This window comes from Antechinus flavipes, chromosome 4 (assembly GCF_016432865.1).
Source record: "Antechinus flavipes isolate AdamAnt ecotype Samford, QLD, Australia chromosome 4, AdamAnt_v2, whole genome shotgun sequence".
Lineage (NCBI taxonomy): Eukaryota > Metazoa > Chordata > Mammalia > Dasyuromorphia > Dasyuridae > Antechinus > Antechinus flavipes.
Window position 1 is genome coordinate 69,803,489 of NC_067401.1, and position 21,098 is coordinate 69,824,586.

The 21,098-nt window shown below is 33.9% G+C and overlaps 1 protein-coding gene across 2 annotated transcripts in view; it reads left to right on the forward strand.

Moving 5' to 3' along the window:
* Positions 1 to 21,098, forward strand: part of DPYD (dihydropyrimidine dehydrogenase) — a 1,007,953-nt gene that overhangs the window by 870,007 nt on the left and 116,848 nt on the right. For both annotated transcript variants that reach the window (XM_051993281.1, XM_051993280.1), the window contains exon 20: positions 4,682 to 4,861. In XM_051993281.1, coding sequence (XP_051849241.1) covers positions 4,682 to 4,861 — 180 coding nt within the window. The remainder of the gene's footprint in view (positions 1 to 4,681; positions 4,862 to 21,098) is intronic.

The window sequence follows — 21,098 nt, forward strand, 5'->3', positions numbered from 1 at the left end:
CTTTCATCACCTCCAATGGATGATATAATCTTCTTGATGGATGAGAATGTATCTTATTCATCTTTTTATCCCCCACAGTACCTAGCTCAGTGTCTTAGAAGATAAAAAAAAATTTAACAAACATTTATTATTAAAGGCCTACAGTTGTGGAGAAAAAGACAAAAATGAAAACAGTCCCTGTCCTTAAGGAGTTCAGTAAGTACAACTGTTGAACTGCAGCAAACCAAACTGACTCTGACTGGACTATATTCCCACTGCATTATTTATTTCCTGTACATTTTCCCATACAATATTATCAGGATTCTAGCAGAGTTAAGCTTTTACAACATGCTTCAACATCCTGTAAAGCATTTGACATCATGAGATTTTTTTTCAAAAATCAGAGTTCTCATGTTAATAGGACATCCTATTTTAAGACCATGTAGTAAAAGTATTACCCATACATTACCAAAAAAGTTGAACCCTTCAGTGAACAAAGAGATTTAAATAAAGCATCCGTTGACTTTTACAGTTAAAGAACCCATGGAGGAAATTATAATGATGTTCTTTATAATTGCTCTGAAAAAAAAAATCATCAACTCTATGGAAAGTAGAACAGGTCTAATTAATGCTCAAACTGCTCCCTCTAAGGAACAGATTTTTGGTGCAATGTAAATGGGCTTTATAGGAAATGTTCTTGTTCATATTTTATAGTAACTCCATGCTCTTTCCTGAACAGTTGTAACATACAACATTTCAAAATAGGAAATGAGGCCTTCTGCTAAGCGATAGAATATATTAAATGAGTAAGTAGATGGGTAAAGAGAAGAGATTTAATATTTATGTGTCACATGATCAATATGTTTCTAAGAACTACCATTGTCAATGTGGGAAATCATTTCCTCAGTTTTAGAAGTGGTATGCACTGAATCTTTATGAAAAGTAGAAAAAGTCATTTGACCATATTAAACTAATTCACGTATTCTAATTTAAATGACATTGTCCATATTCAAGTCTATTTTCCTGCCAGTCCCTTTGTGTTCTGAGATATCAGGTATTAATGAAGTTGGCCTGCACTAGGCAGATAGATATTTACATTAGACTTTAGTTTACAGAAACCTAGAGACATAAGGAACCTAGTGTAGTATGTCTTTTTCAGATTAGTTAACTGAGGTTTACAGGGGTGTGATGATTTTTTTTCTTCTCAAGATCATGATGATAGGGAGTGAGTTTCAACTCTCAAACTCTGAATCTTAGTTCATTAACTAAAAGTAAGGCATTAAACTATCATAACACCCCAAATATTCTCTGAACTAGACAAATTACCACTTATGTACTGAAAGTATTTGTGGATAGGGTCACGGAGTGATATTTGAAAAAATTTGTTTAATAGAGATGATACTTATATCTAGTCCTATGCTATTTGATAGAAATGTAAAGTTTTATACTTGGTTTAAAAATAACTATCACAAGTACAAGATGGAATAAACACAATTAGGTAACAGTTTGTTTTTAGAGTTTTTTGGAAAAAAAGATAGGAATTTTAGGGGACTACAAGATGAATGAGTCAACAATGAATACATCCTTAGATCTAACAATAATTTTTTAATTGTCAAATCTAGTGACCTTTCCTTAATCCTCAGCTTCTAAACCTTTCTGCAGCATTTGATCCTACAGCTCACATTTTCTTCTTGGATATTATCTCCTCTCCTACTTCTGCTCCTATCTGTCCAACCACTCTACTTCCTTGTCTCCTTTAATTGTTTTTCATCCAAATCATGCCCATTCATTAGGATGGTTTTCCAAAGGTCTTTTCTACTCCTTCATAAGCTCTCTCTTAGTAAACTTGGATCCAAGTATCATTCCAATACAGAGGATTTCTAAACCTTTCTATATGTTGCTCATCTCTCTCCTGAGCTCCATTCCTGACTGCCCCAGAGCCTCTTTGATATCTTGCAGATATTTTGGACTCAATAAATTCACAACAGAACGCATTATTTTCCCCAAAATACTATTCCCTCTTCTAGTCTTTCCTGGACCTCAGGATCGTGGCCAACTTTTCAGTGACCCGGCTCACAACTTTAAGGTCATCTTTGACTTCTTACTATCACTCACTTCACAAATCTAATATGCTGCTAGCTGTTGTAATCTACTTTTACAATATCCTCTTTCATAACGTCTTCTTCTCTTTACTCACACACCTCCCATCACAGTTCAGACTCTGATCACAATTTTTTTTTCTCTAGTGCTTACTTAGTGCATTGCTTGATCTATAGAAGCCATTTTGTAACTGTTTGTTGTTGACTTGAGCCCTCTCTGAGGCTACTACAACAGCTTTCACACTGGTATCCCTACCACAATCTAGCATATGCTTAGATGCTAAGGTAATTTTTCTAAAGTACAGGTCATCTCACCAACTTCTTCCCTTATGTTTTCTTCCTAAGCTCCTGTGGCTCCTATTATTCTTCTCATCAAATCAAATATAAGCTTCTCTAGCATGTAAAGATCCTTATAACTTGCCTTCTTCCTCTCTTTCCAGTTTTCTTACATTTTCTTTTCTCAACATACTTTATAATTCAGTTTCATTGACTATCATTTCTCAATATGAAATTCTATCTTTTGCATCCATGACTTCATACTGGCTGTCTCCCATACTTGGAATGTTCCCATCCTTTAACTCGCTTTTTAGTTTTTCTGGTCACCTCCTAGAGTCAATAAAAAAAAAAAAAATCTTACTTTCTCCAGGCTCCCTACATAGGGGATTACCCCTCTCTCTCAGACTCCTCACCATGTATTCTGGATGTAGCTTGTATGTAACAACTAAGTTTTTTGTTGGTTTGTGTTTATATGTTGTCTTCCCCATTATAGTGTAAACTCCCTCTGGGCAAAGGGAGTTTGGTGCCTTTCTTTATATCACAAGCACTTAATAAAGTACCTGATCCATAATTCTTGATAAATGCTTATTGAGTGAGTGATAAAAGCTAATATCATGTGGGTTATTATTTTGTAAAATATGATTAGCATGGTTTCCAAAACAAAGACTATGATAATCCCACTGTACTATGCCCTGATCACACCACATTTGGAGTATTTGTTCAATTCTGGATCCCATCTTGACATGGTAGATGTGCATTCAAAGGAGGATGGCCAGGATAACATGAGGGTATTAGAGCTTCTATCATTTGCATATGTAATTTAGAAAGAAATTACCATAGCTCTCTTCTTGTATTTGAAAGACTGTATAAGTAAAAATGATGAATGAATGAAATGAATAAATTTAAAAAGCATTTATTATTCCCTTACTACATGACAACCACTTTATAGCACTATACTCCCAGGAACTCAAGTGAGCAATCCTAGCATCATCTCTGACTTTTTATTCTCATATCAATTCTTTCTTCTAAACATTAGTTCCATATGTTCTCTCTCTTTCCCTCATACAGTTGTGACCTTTGTTGAAGCCTTCATCATCTTCCCAAAACTGTTAAAATAACTTCCAAATGTGTCTCCTCACTTTGTCTTCCCCCATCCTAATACATCTTTCATAGTCGCTAATGTGATTTTCTTAAAATTCATTTGAGCACAATTCCTATTCAACAAGATCCTTTGCTCACTCCTTTCTCCACCTCCTTTGCCCTCTTCCTCCTCACCCCGCCACAGAAATTACACCAGAGGTTGCATTGGTATAGGAAACTCCTTTCATGGATATATTTCAATATACTTCTTATAATTTATGGGTGGGGGTTTCCTCCAAATCAAATTTCTTAAAAGCAAGAACTCTTTTCACTTGGTTTCTGTTTCTCCCAAATCTGGCATAAGTCCTTGTACAAATAGGCATTTGTTTAAGATTTGTTAACTAGGTTATTGATAGTAAGAAACAAGACAATCTCATCTCCCAAGCACACATATAGAAATGATCATTTGGAAATGAGGGAATGAAAAGAAAGTTGAGAACAACACTTCTGAGTAGAGTTTAAAAATCAATCTGGTCAAGAAAAAAGACTACTACTGATAGCCAGGTCGAAGTTAGACTAGACAAATCTGTGGGGAAAACAATTCATAGGGGGATGTTACTAAGGAAGGTGCTTTTGAGCCAATCATTTAACATCTGTCCTATGTCCTCATCTATAAAATGAGAATACTAATGGGACCTATCTTGAAGTATTTTTGAGAATAAAATGAGATAATATTTGTAAAGAAATTTGCAAACCTCATAAAACTATATAAATTCTACCACTACTATTATTATTTTGTTATTCATATATTGGATCATTTGCTGTCTAGGGGAGAGGGTGGGAGGAAGGGAAGGGAAAAAATTAGAACACAAGGATTTGTAAGGGTGAATGTTGAAAATTATCCCATGTATATATTTTGAAAATAAAAAGCTTTAATTTAAAAAAGAAATAAAAGTATTATTATTGTTATTATTATTATTATTATTACTCTTTGGCCACACAGTAGGAGAAGAAAAGTTCATTAACTAATCCCTTCATAAAGCCAAAGAATTTTTTCAAAGTCCCTCACACTCATTGTCTCCCAGCTCCATGAAATTCCCCACTCCATTGTTTACATTTAAAGCTCAATATCCTCTGTCTTCCATGTTAGATGGTGAAGCCTCCAGCTGCACTACTCCTTTGAGTCTGTCTGTCCATCAATAAGCCTGATACCTAATTACCTCACTGTTTGTCCTTTTGTTTCTCAGGTGTGCAGTGCAATCCAGAATCAGGATTTCACGGTGATTAAGGATTACTGCACAGGGCTCAAGGCCCTGCTTTATCTAAAAAGCATCGAGGAATTAAAAGACTGGGATGGTCAGAGCCCAGCCACTGTTCGACACCAGAAAGGGAAACCAGTCCCTCGCATTGCGGATCTCACTGGGAAGGTAAATGGATAGTTTTCCTGGGTTTTCCTAAAAAATTACAAACTTCATTTTATTTTTATCTTGCATTACCTGAGAAGCAATATAAAGTAATAGAAGTACTGACTTTTGAGTCAGAGGTCGTGGATTCAAATATCACCTCTGCCTATGTGATATTGTATAAATCACTTAATGTTTATGAGTTAGTCATCTCAACTGTCTAAAAGGGGATTGTTTTAATTGACCTCTGGAGGTCTCTTCCAACCACACATCTACAGTATTGTGTTCCTACGATATATGACTCACCACAAAACTGAGTGAGTAATGAAGGGGTCTTGATACTGTATGTGATTTCTATAGAAGACTTGTTCTGAACGAGCTTGATTATAGCCATGTGATATGCCTGTGGAGTCCACTTGTATAAACCAATACAGCTCAAGTTCTTAAAAAAAAAAAAAAAAATGGGTGAGATTGAGATTTTGAGTGTGAAATGTCTCCCAATTCATGCTTCCTATGGCTGATGACTGGCATTCTTTTCAGTGGGAGGCTATAGAGTTCTTTATTCTCTAACAAGCTCTGAAAATTATAACATTACCTTTCTATTTTCAAGACAATCAAATCACTGGAGTTCTGAATAATATGATGATGTTTTAAAATTAAATTCTAATCAGTATCTTTTGTAACTGCTCCTGCTATGTGGTTAAACCCAGGCTCAAAAGGTTATGTCCCAACTTTGCCACTAACTGCTATTTTCAGAGAAATATACACTACATTTACATTTTGTATAATACAGTGATTTTAGCAACTCTTTTCTAAAACAACATTCAGTGTTTTGTCTTTGTATTTCCTTTGTATGATACTAAATAGTCAGCCATTGTCAGAAGACATTTCTCATGTCCTGAATGCAAAAAGGAAAAAAAAAATTACAATTCTCTGTCTTTTCAGCTTGTCACCACATCAATAATTAACTTTTTTAAAAAGACATGGTTTTTAAAAAAAGGAGCTTTAAGGATGCATTTAATAATTCAAAGGAATCTTAACTTGAAACAGGTCACATGAAAAAGAATTGAAAACAAAGCCTTGGGTAATCTAGTTTAGATGGTTAAGTTGGGGCTTCAGAAGGAATGAAGGTTCAGAAGGAACCTGACTTTTTATTTGGTGAAGGATTTTCATTACAAATATAGGACCAAAAATAAAGGTCAGCTAGAAGGTTAAATTATTAGTGAGATAATTCTATAATTTAGTCCTAGAGCAACATGATTGTAGGTCCAATAATGAGAAACAAGAAGAGAAAGGAAATAATAAAGGGTGAGTTGCAGGAAAATATGATGAATGACTCCATGCGTGACAATCAAACAGGCTTGGTAATATTAATATTTATCACATTATAATTATCAAGACTTTGCCTAAGTAGCATTATTAGTATAACTAAACTTATTATCATGAATTGAGTTTATAATATTAAAAGAGAACATGTTCTTGTATTGATTTGTTACTATGCTAAAGTCCACATACTTTTTGAAAATTATTAGTGAATTTATCCACTTCGATGTGAAGTACTTGAGGGTATTTTTTATTGATGTATGGTGATTTGTGGCTATTTCCAAAACATTGTCTCAAGTTCAGATAGTTGTTATGTGAGCTAAAGAACTGAATTATTGGAATAGAGTTGGGGAAATTTATATATGGTCCAGTGATATCTGATAGAGGTAGCCCAAAAGTGTACATCTAGAGTCATATTGTAAAATGCCTTTGAAGTATAGAATCAAGTTGCATTTTCAACATTACATAATTTGTTTTGAAGGAACTTTCATTCAGCAATCATTTAAGTACCTTCTTATGCTAGGTACTGGATTGGGCATGGGAAATATAGACAAAAATGAAAATTCTTGACTTCCACAAGTTTATGTTCTATTAGAGGAAAACATCATAGCAGAGTTCAGATAAAAAAATACACAGTATCTACAGAATACAGTCAGAGGAATCATCATAAGACCTGAGTTCAAAGCCTGACTATAACTGTTGTAATCCAAATAATCTTGGATAACACACTGAGAGTCAGTTTCTCATATGTAAAATTAATAGGAACATATGGCTTCTGAGGTTTTGAATCTGATCCTGTGATTCCACTATCTTAATTTATGGGAGAGGAGGTACTAGCAACTGGGAAGATCAAGAAAATCATTTTATGAGAGTGCTTGAAATGAGCTTTGAAAGAGGCAAAGAATTGCCAAAAAAAAAAAAAATTGAGGTGAAAAGGAAATGAACTCTAGGCATGAGTTATAGCATATGCAAAGGTGTGGAGAAAAGAGATGGAATACCATCTACAAGGAAGAGCAAACAGATCAGTGTGACTAGAACATCAAGTGTGGGAAGGAGGGCAATGGGCAGTAAAAGCCTGGAAAGACACATAGATATCAAATAATAAATGACTTTAACTGCCAAATAGAGGAGTTGAAATTTTATTCTGAAGATTAAGGGGAATAACTGAAGCTTCTTCAAGGTAGGAAGATGCTTTCTGACCCCAAGCTAACAAATTCAAAGGAAGTGAAAGTTTTGATCTGAGGATACTTCTATCACTAACCTGCAGAAAAGAGAATTTTTCTGTTTGTAATGGGTTAATGGGATGAGTCAAGGAACTCTTTGTCCAAATTAGGAAGCATATTGCTCATCAATATTATTTCTTTTTTCAAAAAACAGCAACAACAACTACAAAAAAAAAAAAAAACCAACAGCACCCATCCTGTCTGTGTGAGGATATTAGTAATTCATTTCTCAACACCAGGTTCAGAAACAAGCAGATGGTCTAGTAATAGATTTGTGCTCCAGGATTCTCTAGTGTCAGCTGACATGACTAAAACAATAGAAGACTATCCCCTTCAGGTTAATATTCCTGATACTGAACCAAGTATCTTTGGATTAGAGATACAGGTGTCTTGACAAGTAGCTTATTATTGTTTGCTGTTCATGTTTTGTGTGTTTAATATGTACAAAGTCCCCACATTATTCTGGCATTATATAAAACAAAGGGCTCTTTTCTTGTGACATTTGCATGCCAAAAAGATACAGAAGGAGGCAAAGCTGATCTTAAAAAAAAATTCATTCTAATCAATTGCCTTGGCTCTGGGAGGAAGGAAGGAAGTACTTCACTCTAGCAAATTACACATTCCTACGAATTCAATCAATCAATAAGCATTTATTAAGTATTTACCTTGTGCTTGGCTTTGCACCAGGTACAAAAACAAAAATAAAACTATTCCTGCCTTCAAGGAACTTACATCCTAACAAAGGAGATGTAAAAGAGAGGTTCTTTAGAAGACACACAATGTGTTTACTTGTATACAGACTTGAATAAGAACATACCAACATGTGATAAGTAAACACTACTGATCATCCTAAATCACTCCCTTTTAAGGTTGTCTATTCCATTTTTGGATACATAGATAGACATTTACAAAACATATGGCAAATAAGTATAAAGCATCATTTTAGGGTGGCTAGTAAGTAGAAAGGCTTATTGGCTGATTGGGGAGGAGGAAGATCATTAAAAAGATATATGTTCTAATTTAGTTAGAAGATTTTGACTTGGAAGAGACTTGAGATCATAAAGTTTAACCCTACCATTTTATAGATGAGAAAACTGAGGTTTAGGAATGTGAAGACCATGCGATCATAATTGTAGAGCTAGGATTTCAAGTTAAGTCTTTATTTCAAATTTCAAAGCCAGTGAACTTTCCAGAGTGCCACAGCTAGGTCTCAATGGTAGAAGGATACAGAGCCTTTTGAGAATTTCCAAATATTTCACACATACTATCTGATTCTCACCTGCAATATAAGCTCTACAGGTAAGGTTATTCTCTCTTTACTAATGATAAAGCTGATTCAGAGACATTAGGAGGATTACCTATAGCCTAGGAATATTGCCTGTAGCCAAAGCATTAATGAGCAACAGAGGTGAGATGTCAACCCAGGTTGAAAACCCAGGATTCCAATCCAGGAGACTAATGATGCCAGATTGAATATTCTTGCCACTATGCCATGTTTCTTAGTAATAAATTGTCTTGGGGAATGGGGTGCATCAAATGCCTCATCTTGAGTTTATTTAGCATCTTACTCTGCTCATTATTTTTCCCCTCAAATTCTTCCTATATCTTTATTCAAATGCCCCATTTCTGTTGATAGCTCTACCATTCTTCAAGTCAATTACATTCTCAACCCAGTCTCAATTCCTTTTGTTTTCCCAGCCCCAATCCCATGTCCAATCAATCACAAAAGTCTTCTTAGCCAATCTATAACATAGTTTGTATCCATCTCATTCTTTCCACATGTGAAGCCATCATCCTACTTCAGGCTCTTAGCTATACACTTACAATTAGCTTGGTAGTTGTTCTTCAGCACCTAATCTTTCCAAGCAGCTAGATGGTGCAATGGATAGCACACTGCACGTGAAATCAGGAAGACCTAAGTATAAATCCAGCCTCAAATATAAATTAACTGGGTTATCCTCTGTTTGACTCATCTTCTTCAAATGTAAAATGAGGGGGTAATAATAGCACCTACTCTGTTGTGAAAGTCAAGTATAAACATATCTGCAAAGTGCCTGACACCAAAGTAAGCTCTTTAATAGATGGTTGTTTCCTTTTCCTTCCCATCATAATCAATAAATAATCGACATATTAAGCAGGGTATATATGATATACAGATAGATATACACATACATATATATTTACACACATACATGTATATATCTACTGCATATACAAAGAAAGATGAAAGCACTGTTATTAATCTCAATTAGCTGAATTATAAATGAGGAGAGAGCATGTAAATAATAGGGTTCATACTCAGGTGGGATATAAACTGAGTCTTGAAGGAGACAGAGGAAGAAACTAGGCCAGAGGAAAGGAGAGAGAACATTCTAGTTAAGGTGAACATCTAGGACAAAGATGCAAAATCTAGAGATGAAGTGAGATTATGCAAGGTCTAATAAATATACTAATATAGCTAATTGTAGAGTGCATAAGGAGGAGTTCAGTATAAGATGAGTGGAAAGATATGAAAGGGCCAGGTTATGAAGATCCTTAATGTCAAGCAGAGAAGACTTATATTTAACTTTTAGAAAAAAAATAGCCTATCTTTGAACGTTATTGAATGATTGGGGATGATTGGGGTAACATTCAGATCTGAACAAGAAGAAGCTTTAGCAGCTGAAACAATCATTTTAGTTTCTGGGATTCGATGAAGCAAAAGACTTGCTAGGAAGCTATTGTGAAAGTTAAGAGGAGAGGTAAAAATGGCCTAACTTAGGGGGACTCTGTGGCATGAACTCTGTATTTCTCATTCTTTTGATTTTTGTTGAGCAAAATATATATACCATTTTACTTAAAAATTCAACAAATAGTTGAAGATATTAATTACCTCCTTTCACCAGATTAAGCTAAATACCCTTAGTTTATTCAAATGATTCTTTTATGGAATTGTTTCACCCCTTTTATATAATCATTTTGAGTCTCCTCATTTCTTTATTGATCCCCTTGACATTTTCTAGCTTTCCAATGCCCTTCCTTAAATGTCTTGCAAAACTGAATATCTTATTCTATATCTTGTCTGAGATATAGAATAGCTTATTCTATATCTAGTCTGAGATATAGAAAACTATGGAATAATCACCTTCCCAATTAATAGTATTTTATTTTTTCTAATGACATGTAAAGATAGTTTTCAACATTTATTTTTGTAAGATTTTGAGTTCAAAATTTTTTCTCTCATTCTTCTTTCCCTCTTCCTTCCCCAAGACAGCAAGCAATCTGATATAGATTATATATGTACAATTATTTTAAACATTTTCATATTAATCAAGTTGAGAAGTAAAAATCAGATCAAAAGAGGAAAAAACATGAGAAAGAAAACAACAAAGATATGAAAATAGTATGTTTTGACCTGTATTCAGTCTTTATAATTTTTTGTTATTTTGTTTGTGTATGTGTGTGTCTTTTCTGGATGTGGAAGGCATTTTCCATGCTAAATCTCTTGGAATTGTTTTAAATCAAATGTATTGCTGAGAAAAATTAAGTCTGTCATAGTTGATCATTATACAATCTTGCTATGTTGTTCTCCTGGTTCTGCTCAACTTCACTCAGTATCAGTTCATATAAGTTTTTCCAGGTTTTTCTGAACTCTTCCTGCTCATCATTTCTTATAGAATAATAGCATTTCATTATATTCTTAAAGCACAACTTATTTACAATTTATTCGGCCATTCCCCAATTGGCATTTTCTAATTGCTTGTCACCACAAAAAGACCTGCTACAAACATTTTTGCATATGTAGATCTTTTTCTCTCTTTTTAATGATCTCTTTAGGATACAGACCTAGTAAACAACAATCTCCTTTTTTTAAAATTGAACGTTATATTTTTACTAAGGTGGTCTAGGAGCACATTATATCTCTCTTGGTTGCTAACCATACTGGTGGAAAGAAAAAGCTAATCTGGATCTTTAGCGATTTGATTCTGGACAGAACCTTAGAAATCTGCTAATCCAGCTCCAATATTGAATTAAAAATCACATGTTTATTTAGCACTTATTATATGACAAACACTCAGTTTAGCATTAGGAATACAAATGGGAAGATAATCCCTAGTTTCAAGGAGTTCACATACTAGTTGGAAAACAAAACAAAACATATAATAGAAAGTTCAACCATGGAGTAGATAGTAAAAGTCAGGAGTCCTTAGATTCTATCAAAATATCTGTTCACGAGGTCAGAGACCTAGAAGGGACAGTCCCACCTTCATTAGAAAAAGTTAGTGAAACTAAGAGTTTCAATGGAGTGGGAATTCTGAGTTCCTTCTAGAAGGTAGATCAGTGAATGGACAGAAGGGAAAAAAGAGTACTGGTAAATGTGCCGAGGAAGAGGCTGAGCATCTTATTGTGAGAAAGGGGGAAGAGGCTCTCTGAGCATTGAGACATCTGCTGCACAGCCTAGCAAAGGGAAGAAGCTGTCTACTTGACTTTCACAAATGAGTAAACTTTCTGAGAAGTCATTTTCCTGAAGCTATTATCTAACTAGTGAAAGAGTTGGGATTATTAATCATAATTCATAAAATAATGCATCTATAGCAGCAGGATAGGGAAAAGGAATGCCAGATGGGAGCAGAAAGAAGCCAGAAAAGGTAGACCCAGAAACAGATAGAAAAAAAAAGCAAATAGAAATGAATAAAAGGGTAAGAATTTAATAGATAAAGATTGGTCAAGTGATCTATCTGTTACATCACAGAGGTAAAAGGGAAAGAAAACCAATTTAAAACAAAATCTCTCATTAGCTTAGACCTTCCAAGAACAGCCACTATTTTAGAAGACTGTAACTTTGCCAAGCTGCTTTCATTCGGCATTAAATATGATGAAATCTATATCATATTATTAACAGGTGAACCTGATCGGTGTTCATTAAGAAGCTTTCATTAGTAGGATAAAATCAGAAAAAGCTGCCAGAGCACTTATGAAACATTTCCCAAAACAAGGAAGCCTTTGTTTGGAGGACAAAAACTACTGGAGCCATCCCAATATTAAATGAGCTTTCTTCAGAATATATTTTAACCAAGAATATCAAGATTTAACCAAAACTGAAATCTTGAATGTGCTCATAATGAATGACTTCATATGTGTGTCTGGATCTATTTAATATCTCTGTGTTAGACAGCTAGATGGTACAGTAGATAAAACAATGCACCCAGACCCATGAAGACCTAGATTCAATCTTGACTTAGATACTTCATAAACTTGGGCAAATCATTTAATTTTCATTTGCTTCCATTTCCTCCACCAAAAAATAGCTACCACTCAGGGTAGCAAATAAAATATTTTTAAAGTGCTTAACATAGTCACACACACACACACATACACACACAGTACAATGCTAGTTATTGAAATAATAATAACCAATATTATTATTTATGCCTGCTGCTAATAAAAGCCAATTATTGAATAATATCCATATAATTAGATAAAATGGAAAGAGTTCTTCAGGAGTGATAGATGTCATTACTTAAAGTGCCTCAGTTCCATCTGTCAAGTATGGGATATAACATAAGATGCCTATAAAAGCTCTTCCAATTTCAAATCTGTGATTATATGATTGGATGTATGGTATAGTATGTATGATATGTATGATAGTCACAAAAAATCTCCTGACCTGGAAATACAAGGATCAGAAAAGTTTTTTTTTTCAAAATTAAAAATAAAGCAATAGCATGATAGCAGTTTAAAAGGTATATACAATTTGTACTGTAACAACAAAGAATTTTGTTCAATGACCCTAGGATTACTATTATAATTAGCTTTGTTCTTAGTTCTTCAAAATAATAATTAAATTGATGATTCTTTAGGTAGCTTGGTGAAAAAGAAGACAATCATATGAACAAAATATTTTAAATGTAATATCAAGAAAGAGAAGAAGTAAGAATTATTATAGAAACTGTCTGGCTCACTTAATGTCTTGCTTGGTTTTGATGGACTAGATTTTTCTCTTTTTTTCCCTTTAAACTTGGTTCCAATATGGCATCCTAGAGTAGGGAGGGATATATTTAATGGTGATATAATATAAAAAAGAAAAGGCATCCATAAAATTAACTAATAAATTAAAATAAATGTCATTATAACATATTAAAGCATATATGCAAAATATGCTGTAATGACAGAGAACTTTTTGATGAACCTCAGAATATTGTTCTAAAGTAACACACAAAGCGAAAGACCTATAGATTGTGTCAGTGGTATTCACCACTGTCATGAAGAACATTAAACACAGAGCTCATTTTGAAGAGAGATATTCTATGGAAGGTTTGGTTTATTGTTTGTCCTTCATTCTTGAAGATGACCATAACATCAGGGGTGATGCTATGACATACAAATTAATTGGATTTAAGTGAGGCAGGGCTGTGCAAAGTCACGAGCCTCATTTTCTGCTCCAGAGACATCTGGATCTAGTGACAAGATATAGGTCAGGATAACTGGAGATTGCTCCAGATGCAGTGGGGAACCTTGGCCTTTTGAAGATTGAGTTCTTTAATAGATTTGTTTGACTGAGGTAAACACCCATTCAGTGATTAAGATTAGGTAAGAAAGAAATTATCTAGTCAAAAAGAGTCAATCTTAGAGGTGAAGACATAATTATGTAACCTCACATCTTTTACCTCCTTGTACTGCTGGCAACTTTCAAAGACATGAGCAGATAATTTCCAAGCCAGATGTTCTCTATACCAATGGTATTACACATTTAGACAATACTGCTACTCAAGCAAACACATTCAAAAAAAAGAAAAAGAAAACATAATAAAAATAATATAAATTAAAATTTCCAAAGAATTGGAAATTATCAATAATTGTATGAAAACTTATCCAAAAACCTAATAAGAGAAATGGAATGAGGTTTCATGTCATACCCAATAAATTGGCAAAAATGAAAAATAGAACTGGTCAATAGTGAAAGAGCTATAGGAAGATATTGCTGTCAACCTCATGAAAAGCAAGTTGAATTGTTGCTACAAAAAGTAACTTAATTGTTCATATCATCAGTTGTCGCTATCATTTAACTATTATCTGTTTGAGAGCAAAGACTGTCTTGCTTTCCTATTACTATTCCTCACATATAGCACAGTTCTTTGCTCACTGCAAACACTTAAATCAATTTTGTTTTACATTCATACCAGAATTGCTACTGGGCATATGCCACCAAGGATGTCAAAGATTAAAAAAAATCCTCATGTACATCAAAATATACTGATAGCAAAATCTTTTATGGTAGCAAGGAATTGAAAACAAAGTAGGTAGCCATCAATTGGAGGATGGAATAAATCTGATGGAATATCATTGTATAATAGAAAAATCATTAATATGAGGAATTCAGAGGAATGTGGACAGATTTGTATGAACTGATATACAATGAAGTAAGCAATTGCTGGAAAGCAACATATATTATAAACTACAAAAATTAAAATGAAAATAAAACTAAAAGGAAACTGATATCTGAGTAATCATAAACACTAATCACTCTCAAGAAACAGATAATGCAATATACTTACCTCCTTTCAGTAAAGAGTCAGTAGTCTATGTCTGTAGAATATTGTATATATTATCAGGCATGGTTAAGCCTCTTGGTTGATTTTCCATAACTATTTTTCTTTGCCACAAAATAAAATCCAATGTAGGGCTTGAGTGGGTGGGAAATATCTGGAAATTGATGTGATAAAAAGTAAAAGATATAAATCAAAATTTTTATTTAATTGAGCAATGACATTTTAAAATCATTGAATCTTATTTAGTCATTTGAGAAATCTAAAAAGTCGCCCCCCCCAAAAAAATAGCATAAAGCAAAAACCAATTTTCCTAAAAGATCCTTTTAGTCTGTACTCTCTTGTATTTGGAGATATTACTCAGAAGATACAGGATAGGGAATGAAGATACATGACTGGCACCTCTTCCCTTCAATTTAATCACAGGGAATTTGAACCATTCTGATTTTATTTCTGCTTTCTCTCCCTAACTATTCTTCCTGGGACTGCCAGATGGTAATGTTATATTGTTAGAAAAGAACCAGATCACATATTATGTCTTCATTAGTAACTGATGATGAATAGAAAGCACAATGATAGATATCACATTTAAATGAATATGGTCAAACTGAAAAAAGTATATTCTTCACATTGTGTCAAGAGCCAGGGATCCCAAAGTACCAACTCCTCCTAGATAAGACAAATTAAATATTTTAGCACAAATCTGTAATATATTCGTAGATGACATTAACCTTATTAGGCTGTTTTCAATCAGAACTTTATATAGAACAATAGTCTCTCAATATAATTCTATGAGTGGTTCTGGGGGGAGATTATACAGGCTATAACATAGAGAGTTTCCTCTCTTCAAAAATGAGATGATTGATAGAAGTCCCAATGATCTTGTGATGAAGAGAGCTATCGACACCCAGAGAGAGGACTGTAGGAGCTGAATATGGATCTCAACATAACATTCTCACTCTTTTTTATGTTCTTTGCTTGCATTTTGTTTTCTTACTCATTTTCTTTCCTTTTTGATCTGATTTTTCTTGTTCAACAAGAGAAATATATAAATATGTTCACATATTGGATTTAACATATTTTAACATGTATAACATATATTGGATTTCTTGCCATCAGAAGTAAGGGGAAATCTGGAATACAAGGCTATGCAAGGGTCAATGTTGAAAAATTATCCGTGCATGTGTTTTGAAAATAAAAAGCTTTAATAAAAAGAAAGAAAGAGCTGAGCATGTTTAACCTAGAAAGATTGGGGTGGAGGTGGGAAAAATATGATAGCTATCTTCAAGTATCCAAAAAACTGTCATGTAGAGAAGAGATCATTTGCCAAATCAGGCAAATTTGCAAAGATAGTTGCAAAGACTCAAATTTATGCTTGATCTTAGGAATAGAAATCCTGACCTTAGTGCTTTATATAGAGGGTAATGGGCTAGCTTGAGAAATTATTAGTTCTGATTAGTTCCCTTTTCTTAAATATCCTTATATAAAAACTAGATAACATTGTTCAGGTGCTATATTTGGGATTCCTTTGGAATATGTGTTGGACCTGATGACCACAAGGTCCTTTTCAACTCTCAAATTCTATAATCCGGGGTTTCTGGGTCACCTTCTAGCCTCAGAATCATTTCCCATTCACGCTTTCTTGTATCATACAACTTCTATTACTAGAACTTCCCTAAAATTTCCATTGGGTATGTTCACCCAATATGCTTAAGACTTTTCTGTCCTTCTACCAAAATGGACATGGCAAACCATTCTAGTATCAAGAAAATCCTAAATGGGATCATGATGGGTCAACCATGAATGAACAAGACTGAACAACAATACAATGTGCTGAAGTCCTCCCTGTAGATCTTCTGATTTTACATGGCTATCATTTTATCCCTTGGATTGCCAATTTGCTCTCCATTTTTATGTTGGATAGCCAATCTCTTTACCCAGTTCCACTGTCCTAGATATTATCTTTTATTCTAGTTCATAGCTTCATTGTTGATGATGGTAGCAGCGTCTTCATAATCACCACATGCCCATCGATTGCTCTTTGGTTCACACAAACAATTTGTTTGGAGACTTTAGTGTTCCAGTAGAAATCAGAGAAATTATGCTTCTCATCTCATGAGATTCAATCTGTTAATATTAGTAAAGAAAAGCACAGGTATAATAATTCCTTGGAACTCTTAACAGTTTTTTACTTTCAATTTTATTGATCTCTCCTTTTATTTTTAGAGTTTCAAGTTTAGTGTTTGACTGGGGGTTTTTAATTTGTTCCTTTTCTAGCATTTTTAGTTGCAAACCCAATTCATTGACCTTCTCTTTCTCTATTTTATACAAATAGGCCTCTAGAGATATGAAATTTCTCCTTATTACCGCTTTGGCTGCATCCCATACATTTTGGTATGATGTCTCATTATTATCGTTTTCTTGGGTGAAGTTATTAATTATGTCTATGATTTGCTGTTTCACCCAATCATTCTTTAGTATGAGATTATTTAGTTTCCAATTATTTTTTGGTCTAATTCCCCCTGGTTTTTTGTTGAATGTAATTTTCATTGCATCGTGGTCTGAAAAGGATGCATTTACTATTTCTGCCTTACTGCATTTGAGTTTGAGGTTTTTATGTCCTAGTATATGGTCAATTTTTGTATAGGTTCCATGAACTGCTGAAAAGAAAGTGTATTCCTTTATGTCTCCATTACATTTTCTCCAGAGATCTATCATATCTAACTTTTCTAGTATTCTATTTACCTCTTTGACTTCTTTCTTATTTATTTTGTGGTTTGATTTATCTAATTCTGAGAGTGCAAGGTTAAGATCTCCCACTATTATAGTTTTACTGTCTATTTCTTCTTGCAGCTCTCTTAGTTTCTCTTTTAAGAATTTAGATGCTACCCCACTTGGTGCATATATGTTTAGAACTCTTAACACTTTAAAATAATTTGATCAATAAGTGCTTCTTTCTCAGTAAACTGATTTTTTTTCCTTTCTTTAAATTTATTTTTAACATACATTGCTTTATGAATCATGTTGGAAGAGAAAAATCAGAGCAAAAAGGAAAAATTATGGGAGAGAAAAAAACAGAAAAAAGAAGTGAATATAGCATTTTTGATTTACATTCAGTCTCCTTAGTTGTTTTTCTGGATGCAGATGGCATTTTCTGTCCAAAGTCTATTGGAATTGCTTTGGATCACTGAACCACTGAGAAGAATCAAGTCTTTTATACTTGATCATCATATTCTGTTGTTGTGTACAATGTATTCCTGATTCTGCTTGTTTCATTCAGCATCAGTCATGTAAATCTTTCCAGACCTTTCTAAAGCCAGCTTGTTCATAATTTTTTTATAGAATAACAACACTCTATTACCTTTATATATCACAATTTATTAATCCATTCCCCAATTCCCCAAATTGATTAAGTTAATTGAATAATTGTCAAATAGTGATTCTACCTGAATCTCATTTTCCAATTCTTTGCTACCTCAAAAAGAGCTGCTACAAACATTTTTGCATATGTGGGTCCTTTTCCCTCCTTTATGATTCCTTTGGTATACAGACCCACTGCTGAGTTAAAGGTTTTTAGCCACTTTGATAACCCTTTGGGCATAGTTCCAGATTGCTCCTCAGAATGGTTGGATCATTTCACAACTCCACCAACAATGCATTAGTGTCCCAATTTTCCCACATTCCCTTCAGCACTTATCATTATCTTTTCCTGTCATTTTAGTCAATCTCAGTAAACTGAAAGCTAACAAATAAACTGACAATATGCTTCCTATTGCTTAAAAGTACAAATAAATGTTGGTGAGAAGACTAACTTTTGTAGCAATGAATTTCTGTTAAGAGGACAAGGGAAGATGGCCTGAGAAAGATGGATAGGACTTCCTGATGTCCCTAGAAGGCATGAATGTTGTACTTTCCCCTCCCCCAAAATATCAGGGACCCTCTATCAATCCTGGTCTATAGAAGTTTAAGGTTTACCTGGTTAGAATTAGCAAAGTATTCATTTTAGACTTGATTTTGGGGGAAGGTAGCCTCTCCGACTTCCCAGAAGTAGTATAAGGAGCAAGAAGAAGGAGGTGAATTCCCTCTTCTTAGAGCTCTTCAAGAAAAAAGCTAGTTAACTACAAGTCAGGTAGGGATTCCTTTTGGGAGAAGATTGGATTCAATGGCCACTAAGTTTCTTTCTGACTCAAATTCTGTGATTCTCTGATACTGATGGCCTGCCAGCTGGCAGTGCTAGAAACATGTCTGTGTGACTTTTTTTGTAGCTCTCTCACCTCCTCCTGGACTTCTGGAAGCCTCAGTTCTGTGCCTGAAATCTATTATAATTTTAATTTTCCCCTCTTCCCATCCATATGGTAGTTTTTTTTCTTTTTAATTATCATAACACTTTGCTAAATATCATGATTCTCCATTTCCTTGTCCACACAAGGTTTCCAAGACATAAATGCAGTTATTTCTTTTGTTACTCTTATAGGGGATCAGTCTAGAGTGATACATTCAGTATGGGGCCTGGATTATGTGACAGGGAATGCAGGTGGTGGAGGAGAGAAAGGCAGAAACCAACCTCAGTCACCAGAACTGGGTTTATATCTGGACTTTGACACTGATATGCCACCTTGTCTTAACTTAGATGTTTTAGTTTCTCAGATCCTCAGTTTTTTTAATCTGCATTTTTATCTTATTTAAGGTGTTTGTTCAGCTCTGATCTTGAATGATTAGAAATGATTAAGTATAATTTACAATATCTCAGTCATATAATTCTCTGAATTAAAATGTATCTTATTTTATAAAGAATGGGGGATTTGGTCTATTTGCCCCCACTTCAGTCACACAGGATATAATCACTGATGATAAGGTGTTATGTTAACAAGATATTTATAATTTAGGAACAATGAAGACCTTAACTGAAATAGAGGTCAACTTGCTGAGGCAGCTGTTCTAGCCCAGTGCAAAAAGCTCTGGGCCTGAAATCAAACTCATCTTCCTGAGCTCCAATCTGGCCTCAGACACGTTCCTAGCTATAAGACCCTAGGCAAGTTACTTAACCCTGTTTGCCTCAGCTCCTTTTCTGTAAAATGATCTGGAGAAGGAAATTATCAACCACTGTAATGTATTTGATACAAAAACTTCAAAATATGGTCATAAAAAGTCAGACATGAATGAAAAAAAAATGACTGAACAACAGCACACTCCATTGGATGATGAAATGTGTCAGAGCAATTTGAGAACCTGAGGCAGTTCAGGATAAAAACTGGTGATAAAGGAAGAATCAGGATTCTCTTTTCGGGGGGAGGCATTCATTTTTAAATATATAAATGTATGTGTGTGTATGTATATATATATATATATATATATATATTTAAAATAATTTTATTTAGTTTTATTTAATTGAATAAAATAAAATTACAGTTCACTAATAATTACCATTTGTATCAAGAAAATAATGGTACAGTGAAAAGAACACTAATTTGGAAATCAAAGGGCCTGGGTTCAGATTCTGGAGTCTTGAGTAAATGACCTAATCTCTGAAGACCTCAGTTTCCTCATTTGTAAAATGAGGAGTTGGCACAGATGACCACTAAAATCCCTTCCATCTCTAAATTTATGAACTTACAATTCTCTTGAAAACTCTTGAAATTTCCTGTCCTACTTTGGACACATTCCTCATAAGACACTAAATCACAAAATTTCAACATTAGAAAAAATCCAACTGACCATTTAATTCCACCTATATATTTTTTAAATCATTTACATTATACCTCTGTGAACTTTTGCTCCTCCTGCTGAAGTTGGTGTGCTTGTTATTTCTGAGACATAAGATTGTTTACGGTTTGAAGCAAAATTGTTTAGACTTTTCTTTAAGACTGATACACATCTGTTATGTCCTATTCAAGTTCATCTGTTTAGTTTTTATTACTCAATCTAATTTCTACATTATAATCATTTCACAAAGTCCACAAGATTCTTTTATATAATGGAACAAATTTTTATGACTTTTTACTTTTTACAAAATCATTTTTACAGTGGAACAAATCAACAAATGTCTGGTTCTATTAGGTTTTATGTCAGTTTGTCCTGAGCTAACATTAAAAAAAAAACTAAAAGCTTTTATTATCCTTATTTTTTAAATAAGATAGTTGACTATATTGCAGAAAAAATAGATTTTGATATCAGTGTGCAATCACCCTA